Genomic DNA, 14,415 nt, shown 5'->3' with positions numbered 1-14,415 from the left:
TTAGAGAGCTTATAGTTTTTTTAATCATTTTTAAAAAAAATTCATTATACTTACCAAAGATATGATTTTTGAGCGCTGTTCTAATAAGGTTAGTAGGGACGTCACTAACCTTTGGACTCTAAGGGGGCTCAAAATTATTTTTAAAAATTATTTTAGCTATTATCCAACTTTTTTTATTATCAAAATTAGATTTGGTATAAATAAATTCAAAATTTTGAGGGGGCTCTTCAAATTTTTCAGGGGGGTTGGTTAGATAATTTTTCTGGAATAAACATTGTTATTATATTTAAGGTTATACTAAGTGCTGTCCTCCCTAATAAGGTTAGATTGAATAAACTTAAGAATATAATTTGGTTTATGTATACTCCCTTCAATATGTCTCACTACTCAATCAAGATTTGTTCATGAAAGATGGGGGAGTATTATTAGACGGCTTAGTTAAATTAAATATTGACCAATGAATATGATCGGTTGGATTATTAACAAATACTACAATTTTTTTAAATATTTGATATTAAAATTTCCAATACTTTATATTTGTCTTTAAAAATATCTTGAAAAAATTAAAAACGTGAGAAAAAGTATGATTATTTTAATATTTTCCCAATGTTTCCCAAAATCGTGAGAAAAGCGTGAAGTGTGAGAAAACGTGATTGAGTAGAAAATTTGGTATGAAATCGCGAGAATCATGGTTATATCGTGACATCTGGCAACCCTGCTTCCAATTAAATTGAGATTTCACATAAATGCCCTGTATGTATCAATGGCATCGCTAACTTTATCAATGCGGGGACTCAATTTTTGAATATTTTAAAAAATTTGCAAAATAAAGTAATTCCATTTTAAATTAGCAAATAAGAATTCAAAACATCTCATGATGGAGGAACTCCAAAGTTTATATTAGGCTTGAGCCCCCCTACCCCCCCTCTGACGACACAAATGCTTAAAAATAGAATATCATATAATTCACATGATTAAATATTAATACAATTCAAATGGCTTTAAATAGTTTGTTGAAATTTAAAGTTTAGAATGTCAGTATCTGTAAGGCTCACTTAGTTTAGTTTTAAAATATTTATTTGAACGAAATAATTTAAATGAATATATATTAAACATAGAATTCGCTCATTTAATATATTTTATTGCAATAATTCGCTAGATATTTGAACCAAGAGAGGAAAAAACAAAATGTAATTAATAGTTTTATATGACATTTATTATTGCAACAATTCTTTCAATATTTGATACAAGAGATATAACTATAGTTAATAGTTTTATTGCCATTCATAAACCTGTAAGCGTTGGGTTGTAGGGATCAAAAACAACATAAAAAAAGAGGGAAGCCATGAGTCGAAAAAAGGAACAACCAAATAAATCAATATTTTTAAATAGATATAATAAGAGATTTAAAAGTTATAATATCTAATGAATATAAAATACCTAATGATTTCTCAAATAAAATATAACTAAAGCTAGACTAGATGCAATGTTAGAACTACTTGCACCAGGAAGCTAAATTAATATATATTTTATGCAAATATTATATAAACTACAAAATGGAGGACACTATATAATAAACCATGTCTTCTAGATTTGAACCCAGAATTTTATTATCCCCTTACTTTCAAAGCCTTTAATTCAACTCGAAGTAGGCCTGTATTGAGCTAGCGCAAGGGCTTCGCAATTTATTTTCAAGATATAGGGCCAAGCTGGGGTATTGCTTAAAAAAATATATAAAACAGGGTGGATCCGAATTCGGGTTCAGAAATTTAAAATTGCTTGGATGGAAATTTTGAGAACACAGACCAAACAGAAACCGATTCATGGGCTACCTATCGAACCCAGGGTAATATCCACTCAGGGCAAATTCGGACCTTTCTGTTATTAAAATTCCGCTAAATAGAGTTTAAAATTATTTTTACTATTGACTGTTTATTTCTGAAATTGTTGAATTTCCCTTCCGATATTCTTTGGGATCACGGTCAAAGATACATAGTATTTATTAAATTCAACCAACTGGGATGGGGTTTGCATGGTAGCATGATATAAAGGACCTAATTTAATTAATTTACTTCATTTTACAAAAAAAAATAATCAATTTCTTTCAACAAATGTTATTTAACATCCGTAATTCACCAAAATACTATAAAAAGTGCCAAAATGCAAAATTGTAATTTTCTAATCAACGAACTTATAAAGTCAACATTACTATATAAAAATTTTTTTTTATAACTGGTATATTAAATGATGTCAAGTAACACATGGGTAAATCAACAAGATATCACCGATTTATATTAATTTAAATACCAAATCATATTACACTTTTAAATTCTCTGACTGAGAAAAAACATAATTTTATTATACTTTCAATAAATAATGTGTAATTACCACTGTGAATAAGCATTTTATGAAATAAGGCTATTTCAATAAATAATATGCGAATTCTATACATTCAGTAACTGTGAGTAATAATTTAAATTGACTAATCACATACGTTTACATTCATAGTCAAATTAATAAGTCAAACTCTTTTAAAGACCCCCTATGGTCACATAGATTTATACACTGATTTACGCAATAATTTTTGGATAAATTTAGTTGACACAAACCCATTCATCTACCAAATATCTATTATATATATTGCTTTTCATATTTAGTACTATTTACACACTTATTATTATTCTCGTCTCTTAATATGGTCATTGTAACGAATCCCAATGATTCCATCCTGGAACGCTATGTGATTCAATTTTGTACCCACATACTATTATATAACCCTTTTCCCATTTTTTCTTTATTGTCGAATAAACGGGCCCATATAATTTTGTCCCACTGGAAATTTTATATTTACTCTTCCACATGGTGATATAATAGCAATGCCTTTTTGTTTTAAAAAATCCATGGGCACTCTGGTCTTTCGACCCAAAAACAATTCAGCTGGCGTAAAACCTTCATAATTCCTGGAATTATAATATAAATGGGCCATCCAAACATCATTTTTTTCTTGGTCTTTTTAATCCAATATTTTACTATGGCTACCATTTTCTCAGCCTGGTCATTAGAGCTAGGATGATATGGTGGAGCCAGCATATTCTTTATTTGTAACGGAATACAGAATGTCAAAAATTTTCACCTATAAAAGTTGGACCCACATCAGCCGTCGATAATAGTGTATTTTTTAGCCCACCTATTCCTATGGAACATAATACAGATATTTTTTTCCCTTGGAGGGAGGTAACTTAACAGAATGCCTTTTTCCAATATGGAACATAATACAGATATTTTTTTCCCTTGGAGGGAGGTAACTTAACGGAATGCCTTTTTCCAATGTGTGCCCATCCATGGTGTGATATAATATAAGTATTAAACTCAGTCTAATCAATGAAATACCTAATTTCAAAAGAAATATTTTTCATTTTAATACCATATTCTTTGAGAATCTGAGGGGCGTTTCTTCTAACAGGCTCATTTTCAACCTTTTTCCGACTCCATCCTATTGATTTTATACATTTAGATATTGTCGCCTGTAGTATTATTAAATAATGTAGTTTTTACGACTTGCAACTTGGCTCGTAGTCGTAAAAAACGGCTCCGACTCAAGCCGATCAAGGAGCCGCATGAGCCGACTCGATTAGTCGGTTCGCTTAGTCAGCTCGTTTAGCCGGCTCACTTAGTCGTCTTGCTGGGTAGGCTTAATATTTTTTAGTTTTTTATTTAAGCTGCGTCCAAAATCTTAAAAATATAAATAAATAAATTTTGATGAAAAAAATAACGTAAGCTATTTTTAATGTAAAAATAAAATAGTGTCCAATTTCATTTTCGGTATTTATAAAAAAAAAAAATTCGAATAAAAATTTATTCAAAATTTATTTATTTGTGAATTTATAAAAAAATTAGTAGGTACAATTTTTAATGCTGTTAATTTTTATAAATTTATTAATCCAAACGATTATAGCCTTTTATATTAATATATTTTTTAGTGTCAGAATATAATTTTATGGAAAGTATAAAAGTGCACAACCTTTGGTGCAAAAATGACTTAAAAATTAGATATTCTATAGAAAATAGAAAAATTTGGGATGAAATATGATCAAGTGAAAAAGAAATTTTTAGCTGTAAAGGCTAAATTTAATAAATTATATTCTTTCACCCAACAAAATCTGATAAAAATAAAAAATTATAATTTAATTTAAAAGGTACTGGAAAATAAGGATCTACTATATGTTGAACAATATATATGGTTAAAAGAAAATATTGATGATATTACCTAAAATTCTGAGTCAAGTTTTAAATTGACACAGACAAATGTAAAATATTAAAAGACAAAAATATAAAATAGTTTTTTATTTTAGAAATCTGAAAATTGACATCTAGTAACAGTATTATTTTATATTTGTATATAAAATTAATATATTTTAATAGGCTGCATCATACCTTAATGAAATTGCTAACCCACTTAATGATATAAACTCGATGATACTATAATTTCTGTATATTATATTATATTACTATTATTTGATATTTATTATTGAATAATAGCTAGATCAAGATAATGCCAACAAAGAAAAAATACCTTATAGTTATTAATAAAAATAATGCACTTTTAAAGATATTATATTATTTCTATTACAATTTTATTATATAAATCAAATATAATTATTTATATATATTTTATGCAAAATAAAAGTTATTATTGGTCTTTGTTTTTTATGATACAATTATTTACAACATATATGTATTTATTAAGTATATAAATAAAATTTAAATATAACCATTATCAAATAATAGGTTCTTACAAAGTTTAGTAACTGAAAGGTAATATAAAATAATAAATACAATTAAATATTTTCATATCTTGTAATAAATAACTAATAGAATCATATCAAGCACTTTGAATATTTTTATTTTTATTTTTTTAAAACTGTGTCCAAATTTTGTTATTAATTTGCGAAAATTTTAAAATTTTAATAATTTTTTCAAAACATTTTGGACGCAGCCTTATAAGAAATTATGTGATATATTTTTTTTTCACATGTATTTTGTAAAAGACTCTATTCGAGTCGATTTTTATAAACTCTACCATTATAACTTTTGAACTATTTCTATTAGTTTTTTAATCGATTTTTTATATAAATTATAAATTAATCAAAGGTTAAAGATAAAATTCTCTACAATTCATAAGAAAGGTATTCAAAACATGCTGAAATTCATTTCCGGTAAAATCAAATTTTTTAATTAAAAAAAACTCGCTCAAAAATTGTTAAACATATTCTCACTTTTTTTTGCTATATACTATGAATATATCAGATGGTAGAAAAAATTTTTTAAATAAAAAGTCTTGCTAAATAACTGTTTAAATTTGGCAAAAATTTTGGTTGGAACGGTGCCCAAATTAGAGGTTTAATTGTACTTAAAAAATATTTAAAATTTCTGAGCGATTTAATACATCTTTTAAGAAATCAAATAAAAAAATTGTGAGAAAAAAAAAATTTTTATTTAGAAAAATCGTCTGATTTTCAGAAAAAATCTATGAACATCAACAAAAATTCTTAGCTCTATATATTTTTCTTGAGCAAATATGGGAAAAAATTCTTAGCGGTTCATTTTTTATTTTTAAGCGAAATAATATTCACAATTTTAGGAAATAATTTTACTTATTTATTTATATCAGAGATATTAAATCTTTGTATTTATTTTTAAATTTGTAAATTAGGTATGTTTGTATGTGCATTAAAATTAAACATAAGTTTCTTTATGTTATGAAATTTTGGTAAAGTTTTTTTATTAAAAACATGCTTTTCTCTCTCTTAACCCAGAATCTTTATCTTTTTACTCAATAAACCGATATTCATTACAGATCGAATCCATGCAAATAATAAGTCTTCCTGGTTCACATTTATTTCTCCAAGATATACATTATAAAAGATGTAATTTACAAATGATAGATTTTTTGAAATGCATTTAATCTCAAAAATAAGAATAGATTTTTTAAAATGCATTTAATATCAAAAATATTCTAGGAAATATATAGAACTAAAGGGGTGATAACTTAAAATAAAAAGCAACTGTTTTATATTTTTCTTAAAACATTTACGTTTATTCATAAGACAAACATGGGAGATTCTTAAAACTAAATCGCACTATGTTTGCCAATATAAATATTTTCATTTTTATTTTAATTTTAAATAATCACTATATATATATATACTTTTAAATAATTGTATAATATCCAATTTTTTAAATCGATGTATTCTAGTGTTGAACGAAGTTCGTTTTTTTTAAAAAAATGATGAAAGGGGTTTTTTAAAAAAAAATGATGAAAGGCGTTTCTTTTATTTTTGACGAACTTTGAGTGAACGCATTCCTTTTTTTTTGATAAACGCGTTCGAATTTAACGTTCGTTCAATTTTAAAAACACTTTTTATTTTTATTTATTTGAAAAATTTAATATTAATCAGAATTTTTTAAGAAAAATGTCCTATATTTTTTAATCAGCTGTTCCTTTTTCATATTTCAATTTTTTTAATAAAGAGCTAGATTCTTTTAAAATAAATTTTCCTTTATTATAACCTATTTTTAAATCTTTATTCTAGACCAAATAAAATTCTTTCTAACGTCACCTGGCCTAAATATAATGGAATGAAAAACAAACTAGCACATCTCTTAAAGTTAGAAGTGGTTAAAGTAGACATTATAGATAATCAAGGAACCCACTATCCAGCGAATAACACTGAAAACTTTAACGACTATAAAATAATTTGCTCGGGAAGCACAATCTGGTCGGATAACATTCCTAATAAATAAACTAATACATAAATTTATCATCCAATTCGTACCCATATCTGAAAAATGAGGTCTTCTCTATTTAAACACAAATTTTAGACCGATAATAATAGCAAATTTCTATGCCCCACCAATTAGAAATGAAAGATTAGGCTTCATCTACATAATGATAAATACGATCCACTCCCTACCGTGCAGATATAATATATTAGTTCTATGCGATCTAAACCTGAAAATTGGTAAAGAAGCAGAATATGTTAGCAGTAATGTCATCGGGTATGCTACCATAACAGCAACCGAATAGCGAGGATAGCAAGAAACTTCTTGATTTCTGCAGAAACAAGAATTTTAATATCGAAAATATCTTTCGTGAGGGCTGGGCAGAAATCCCAAATTTCACCAGTGGTTTGATGGCGTTAAAGCAACAACTAATATAAACCTGTCGGATCATAGAATGATTATAGCTAATATTACTATAATGAATATATGTGGCTATTATAACAGAATTAGACAAAACTTGACTGGACTTAGTACAAATCATTTGAAAACAAATTTATACGTAAACTCAGTAAATTACAAATGCCGAAAGATTTAATAATTTTTTATTAAGCATGATATTGGAAAAAAGCTAACTTCTTAAACATAACTATGCACGGAAACGTAGAAGAATATTGGAAACTATTTAAAAATGATCTTGCAGAATCATATGATGGTTTGCCAAATGTAAGTCTTTTTTCAAGGAAAGAATGAATGCCTTGTGAGACATTAGAAAAAATAAATCAACTAAAAATGAAGAATGGCTTGAATAGCGACTTATGGAAAACATACAGAGATTCTTGCGGAGTGACAGACAGATTTACATATCAAAAAAAGCCATTGATATCGATAAAGCTATGAAAGAATATAGGAATAACGCCTATAAAAATTAAAATATCGATGTAAACCTTGGTAGTTTTAGAAAACCCCCCTCTATAGTTTTAGGAAACGAAAAAGCAATCATTGACCAGGACGAACAAATGGCATTATGTTGATTGATGGTCTTCGACTCACGGAAAGCAACCATACCAACAAACATAAATACAAACCTCGTCCCACCCTCGTCTCGTTTCTCCATAAATAAAATATAAAATGTAGTAAAAAAAAACTACCAAAAAACAAAGCTCCGGGGTTGGATAATATCACATCTATATACCTAAAATGATGACAATATCTTCCTTCCTACTAACCCTCTTCTATAAAATATGGGAGAACAGAAATACTCCAGTGGAATGGAACAAATTTTCCTATGTAATTTCCCTCAAAGACCCACAAAAATTCACTTATTACCTAACCGTAGCCCTCACCCTGTCTCAAAGATTTCTATGGTCCTCTTAAAAAATAAATCATATCATCCATACCATACTTCATCTTTTCCCCAAATACATATGCGCGTACAGATCAACAAAAACATACTAGAACAATATTAACCCTGAAAATTATTATTCAGAAATTTTGCAAATACAAAATGCCCTCCTACTTCACATTCGTGGATTTTAGTAGAGCTTTGGATAATGTTAATCATGAAGCTTTATGCGAAACGCTGAGAGCGCATTTTTAGTATAGCTAATGATGCATTCCGTTTTAACTGCCAAGCGTTCCTGTCTATCAGATGAAAATTACAATTGTTATTAAAAATTAATAAGATTTTTTTATAAATATAATTATCTTTTTATTCGCTATATTATATTGCATTTATAATTATATTATCAAAATAAAACTATATTATTTTTTAACATGGCTAATATATTGTGTTAAAAAATATAAGACATTTATTTTTATTAAATTAAATTTAAAAAAAATTATCATAAAATTTTGAACGAACGTGAACGCGTTCCTTTTTTTTAAGATGAACGTTAACGCGTTCGATTTTTAAAAAAATGTTTACAGCATTAATGTATTCACCTAAAGTATTCAATGAAATTTCTCTTTTCTTTTTGATCGCTGCTTTGTGTTATGCTGATATCAAGGGAATGCAGACTAGGTAAAAAAAATCGATTTGGTTAAAGGTTATGGAAGAAATTACTCCATCAAATGGCAAAAGTATCCCAAATCTGAAAAATATTATGTGGCAATTTATCAAATAAAAAAATTTGGAACCTTCCGCAATAATAAAATATTATGTAACCATTATAGTTATTTTTTAATACTAAAGATGATATGTTTGCAGACTATGGCCAATGAAACTCAAATAAATGTCAAAATACCTAAAGATGGAAAATTTAAAGTACAAATTTTCCTATATATACGGCACATATTGTTCACTTATTGCTATGGCAAAAACTTTAACATAAGTATGTCCTTTTAGATTTATATATAATCATTAAATTATACATTTCACGTTAGCAGTCGCAGAATAACTTGATAATTATTATAGAATATATTATTGGTTCCATTGTAGAGGATTCTCCTTTAATTAATTTTTAACTATATAGTTTTAAATTTGAAATATGAAGCATTAAATAAAATATTTATAAAGAAGCATCTAAAGTAATTAATAAGTTAAAAGAATATTTACAAAAGAAAGAAATTTAGTTTCATATCTACTATTAAAAATTTTTTTTTTCCTTAATTCATGAAATAGCTATAATTTATTTTAACGATTAATGTAAGATATAAGATGGTATGATATTGAAAGAACTAAATTTTGATAGGATCAAAGTATCACTTGATTATATGTTTAAATTTAAAAATGGTCATTTTAAAGAAAGTCTTTAGCCTAGTAGGATGAGTGCGTGTGTCTCAATCCGAAAATTCTAATTTCGATCTCTAAGAATCATGTATTTTTTCTGAAGCTAACTTGGTGGTTCAATAATTGTGGGTTGATATGTAGTAGATCGGACTTGACCATTTTATTTCATTAATAAATATTAAAAAATAAATAGATCTTATTACATTTTATAAAAAATGGTCGTTGTTTAATAATTGCTATATGTTGACAGTGTTATATGTAACATAACCCTTTTTTAATGTAGATTATAAATGATGAATCACTCAATAAAAATGAATTTAGGACGATATAAAAGGAATCTTGCCATCTTCTTAGAGACAATATTGTTTATTTAGATAAATTTTGCAAAATATACTTATCAATAATATTTCAAAATCTAAATGTATTTGGACAGATCATGTTTATATTGTCATGTTCATGTCCCGTTTCCTGTTTTATAATATACGCTTTATACTTCTCTATATTACCAATTATTTTTAAAACTTATAGGTTATGTTTTTTTTGGCAATTTTCTATATATACAATTTTTTTTTTCGAAATCACCCATTTAAATTGAGATTTCATATAAAAGCTCTAAATCAGTGGTGTTGCTATCTTTATCTATTTAAGGGGACTCACATTTTAGAAATTTCCAAAATTAGTAAAAAAAAGAAGCTCTATCTAAAATTAGTGTAAAATAAAAATTCAAAATATTTCACGGGGGCTGTAAAAGGTTTTCAGTAGGCTTGAACCCATCTGCATCCCCGTAGGCTATCATATAATTCATAAAATTAAATAATAATCAATTGGCTTAAAATAGTTTATTGAAATAAAAAAGGTGTCAGTATCAGCTTTGTTTTAAAGCATTTTTGAACAAAATATTAAATTTTAGATATATAAAAAAACTACAACGTTGAGAATGTTTACTATTTTATTGCTAGGTGTTAGACATTGTAATCTCCTAATTAATACATTTTATTCCAACAGTTCGTTATATATTTGAACCAAGAAAGAAAAAAAAAAGAAACAGTAGTTAATAGTTTAATTGACATTTATTCTTGCGAAAATTCGTTAGCTATGTGAACCAAGAGAAAGAACAAAGTGTATAGTTAATTAATTGCCATTCATAATCCTGTAAGCGTTAATTGGGTTGTAGGGATCAAAAATAACGTAATAAAAGAGGGAAGCCATAGCGGAACCGAAAAATGGACCAACCCAATAAATCTATTTTTTTTAATGAATATAATAAGAGATTTAAAAGTTATAATATCTAATGAATATAAAATACCCAATGATTTCTCCAATAAAATATAACTAAAGCTGGACCTAAGGATCTTGCAGGGTTAAAACTTGCACCAGAAAAGGTAAGCTAAATGAAAATGTATTTCATATAATTATTGTCTACTAACTCCCGCAAAATGGAGGGCACTATAGGTTAAACCAAGGCTTATAGATTTGCACCCAGGAATTTCCGATTTCGCATCAAGAGTTGACAAAGCCATAAAGACCAATATAAAGGTTAGAGCCGATTCGAACCCAAAACCATGTTTAGGCAATAATGCAGCGTTCATCATGTTGACTCCCAAATTTTTACGAATATCATGCGGCACACAACTAATTACAAATTAACAACATTATAAAAATTTATATACAATATTAAATTAAAGACGAACGCGAAAAGCAATAAGGCTCCACAAGTTGATCCAGTGCATTGAGCTATTACATATATGAAGCCTGCGAAAAAGTCGATATATCGTATAATATATAATTATAATAAACCTCTGAAGACAGTAATCTTTCGAGTAATCAAAAAACTAAAAGACAAAATTGGATTCAAATGCCCCCCACTTATAGGACCAAATGAATATATTAAAGCTGTGTATATAAAGCCAGCCGATAATGATATCTATATGTTTTTAAAGAAATTATATGACATGTATGTAAAAGCTAAAACCTTAACAATATCGGTTTCAATCGGTTCCCAGCTTATCCAAGTAGCGCATAATACGAAAGTTAGCATCATTGTACCAACGCATTCTCCTAAAGCTCCTCTCCAAAATCCGGGATTGCATAGCTCGGTTTTAAATGAAGGTAACATAAAAAATCTGGGTCCGTTTTCCGCGGCTATGTGCCCTTTTTGTTGTGAAAATTTGATGTCCGAAATATTTATATTTGACATTAGATATTTGGATAATTCGAATTTTTTGTTTTCAAAATAAAACTTGAGTAATGTGTTAAATTGATTAGCTATTTTTTTTAACGTAAATTTAACTCCAGGGGAAAAGGTTAATAAAAAGAACAACAATTATATTTGAATACATTAATCTTTTTAAATTCGGTCAATGATAATAGTTTAAAAACATTAAATTTTTTCTTATAAGGTTTTGCATTATAATGAGATTTTTAGGTGATGCAAATTAAATTGATACTTTTATTTTCTTTCTTTCTTTGGGACAAAATTATTTGAAATTAGCGATATTTTAATGTCAAACAAAATAATAATGTAAAAAAATATGTATTTTTTATATCAATAGATTTACAAAAGTTTTAAATTTTTAGTCTATTATTTGAAAGTGGGTTGCTTGATTGTAATCCAAAACAAGATCTGGTGTCAACTATAATATTAACTATTTTTATTGTCTCTTAATGCTATAATAAACAATTAATATTAAGTCATTTATAATTTGTATAAAAAATCTATTGAAGAACTAATATAAATTATATTAAGTTCAAGTTCATGGCAAAATGGTCTAAAATTCATAAAGTAGGTAAACCAAAAATGATGGAATACGTTTTCGGTAAAATCAGATTTTTAAATTATAAAAAAAGGCGATAAAAAAATGAATTAAATTTGAAAAAATAATACATTGCCGAAAAAAACACATTTTCTTATAACCAGAGACCAGTAGGCTTATTTTAATTATTTTAAATATACCCAGGCCGGTCCTAAAAATTTTTACTTTATATACCTGAGCTGGGCCTAAATTTTTTTTGAAAAATCACCTGTCCGGGTAGTATATTTTAAAACCGAATATTTTAAATCGCCATTATTAGCTATAAATATTTAAAATAAATGTAGTATATTTTTAAGAAATCAGGGCAGGGCTGAAGAATTTTAATCCGAGCCGGGCATCATAGTTAGATTATAGGTGGTGTTTATTTCACAATTTGAGGAATAGTTCTTAACAGACAGGGCGACTAGACTAACATAAAAACTAATAGACAAATTTCCTATCCACCTCCTTCAAAAAATACAAATTTAGCTTATCCAAATAATATTTTGGAGAGGTCATTTTCAAAAAAAATTCATAATTTCTATATAAGCCGTAGCCTTTCAGATCGCCCCTATTAATTGATAAATTCAATTACCCACCAAAGACGTGTTTATTTAAAATATGCATGATTATTTCAATTTAAAAATTTAAATAATTTTGATAAAAGATTTTTTTAAATTATAGGACACAGTAATCTTCAGAATTTTAATATAATCTAACATATTGATCTTTGTATAATTTTGAAAAATGAGCAACATTTTTATATTTAGTTATATTTTGATAAATGTGATATCGAGTGAATAAATATTTTAGCTCATTTGATAAATTTTCACAATAGAATCCTAATTTAGGTTTATTCAAATCTTAGATAAGAGTAGAATAAAAATTGTATCTGTATCTAGATACATTTAAAATTGTATCTGTATCAAGATAACTTTTTAGAACTGTATCAAATTTTTAGACGATTTATCTGTAACTGTATCTGGATCCATTTAAAAGTATCTTTTAACAACTCTTATATATACATATATTATATATATAAACTATCAGTATAATATTAGCTAGTTTGTTGTTTAGACTTAAAGCTACCTATTATTGGCATCCTCAACCATTTTCATAAATGTTATAAATCGAAATCATAGGTTTGAGGATATAGCGAGATCGGCTTCATTAATTCCAAAATCTATTTATGAAATCTTAAATTAGCTTTTTAAATTTGGATAATTATTTAAACTTCTTACGTTTTGGCAAAAAAGACTTACTATCAATTATATATTACAGTTAAATCACGTAAACAGTCATATTCGATTATTATACCAGTATATAAATTTAAAATAATTCAAAAGTTCAGGATTTAATTATCATAAATTTATAGGATAGGGATTACCAACACATGGAATACATTTTTGGCAAAATTAGACTACTAAAATAAAAATAATGCTTTGAAGAAATAAATGCGTTTATCAACTTTAACATTTATTTAGCCCCAATATATAAATATTTCCGAAAATCTATTCCAACACTTATGCGATTTGACTAAGACAATACATATAGTCTGATTACGCAATTTGATTGACTGTTAAATAGTATATATTAGAAGCCTTAAAAATCTATTTTTTGGCCATAGCCCGTCCCAAATTTTTAAAAATGTATGGAATAAATCTCAAATTCAAAATATTTATCTTATTCTCTATTTAAATGTTTTATACACATTAAATTTAAATATTCAGCAATAACTTTGATAATTTAATAAATGTTTATTATTCTATTTATTACAAAATATCATACAAAAATAAATATTTCCTTTTACCTTCTAATTATTTTTAAAATCTTTTAATATTTTTAAATTATTTTATAATTGTGTTGTGATATCCAATCAGGCAAAAAAGAAATAATAGGAAGGAAATATAACATTAATATTTTTCGGTATTGCAGAACTTTAAGGATATATATAAACACTTATTAGTTAATCGCTATTAAACGGCCTTCTTCATATCTTTGCTAGGATCTATCATCATTTTGTTTTGGCGATCTTTTGTATCCCTTGTAACTTTTTTGGCCTGTAGTTATTTTAACTTTTCAATCTGCCAAAGATTCGAGAATTTAGTCGCC

At 26.6% G+C, this 14,415-nt stretch overlaps 1 protein-coding gene across 1 annotated transcript; it reads right to left on the bottom strand.

The window, feature by feature from the left end:
* Positions 1–10,642: 10,642 nt before the first annotated feature.
* Positions 10,643–11,708, bottom strand: LOC135924136 (aquaporin AQPAe.a-like). The gene is made up of 6 exons (XM_065459183.1): positions 11,484–11,708; positions 11,309–11,435; positions 11,203–11,263; positions 10,939–11,143; positions 10,818–10,898; positions 10,643–10,753 (listed from the first exon to the last, which is right to left on the bottom strand). The coding sequence occupies exons 1-6, from the start codon at positions 11,706–11,708 to the stop codon at positions 10,643–10,645; spliced, it is 810 nt and encodes a 269-aa protein (XP_065315255.1).
* Positions 11,709–14,415: the final 2,707 nt, after the last annotated feature.

The sequence above is a fragment of the Gordionus sp. m RMFG-2023 genome, chromosome 2 (genome assembly GCF_954871325.1).
Source record: "Gordionus sp. m RMFG-2023 chromosome 2, tfGorSpeb1-WG-v2, whole genome shotgun sequence".
NCBI classification, from domain to species: domain Eukaryota; kingdom Metazoa; phylum Nematomorpha; class Gordioida; order Chordodea; family Parachordodidae; genus Gordionus; species Gordionus sp. m RMFG-2023.
The sequence above is the reverse complement of the archived record's forward strand: the minus strand, read 5'-3'. Positions and strand labels throughout refer to the sequence as shown.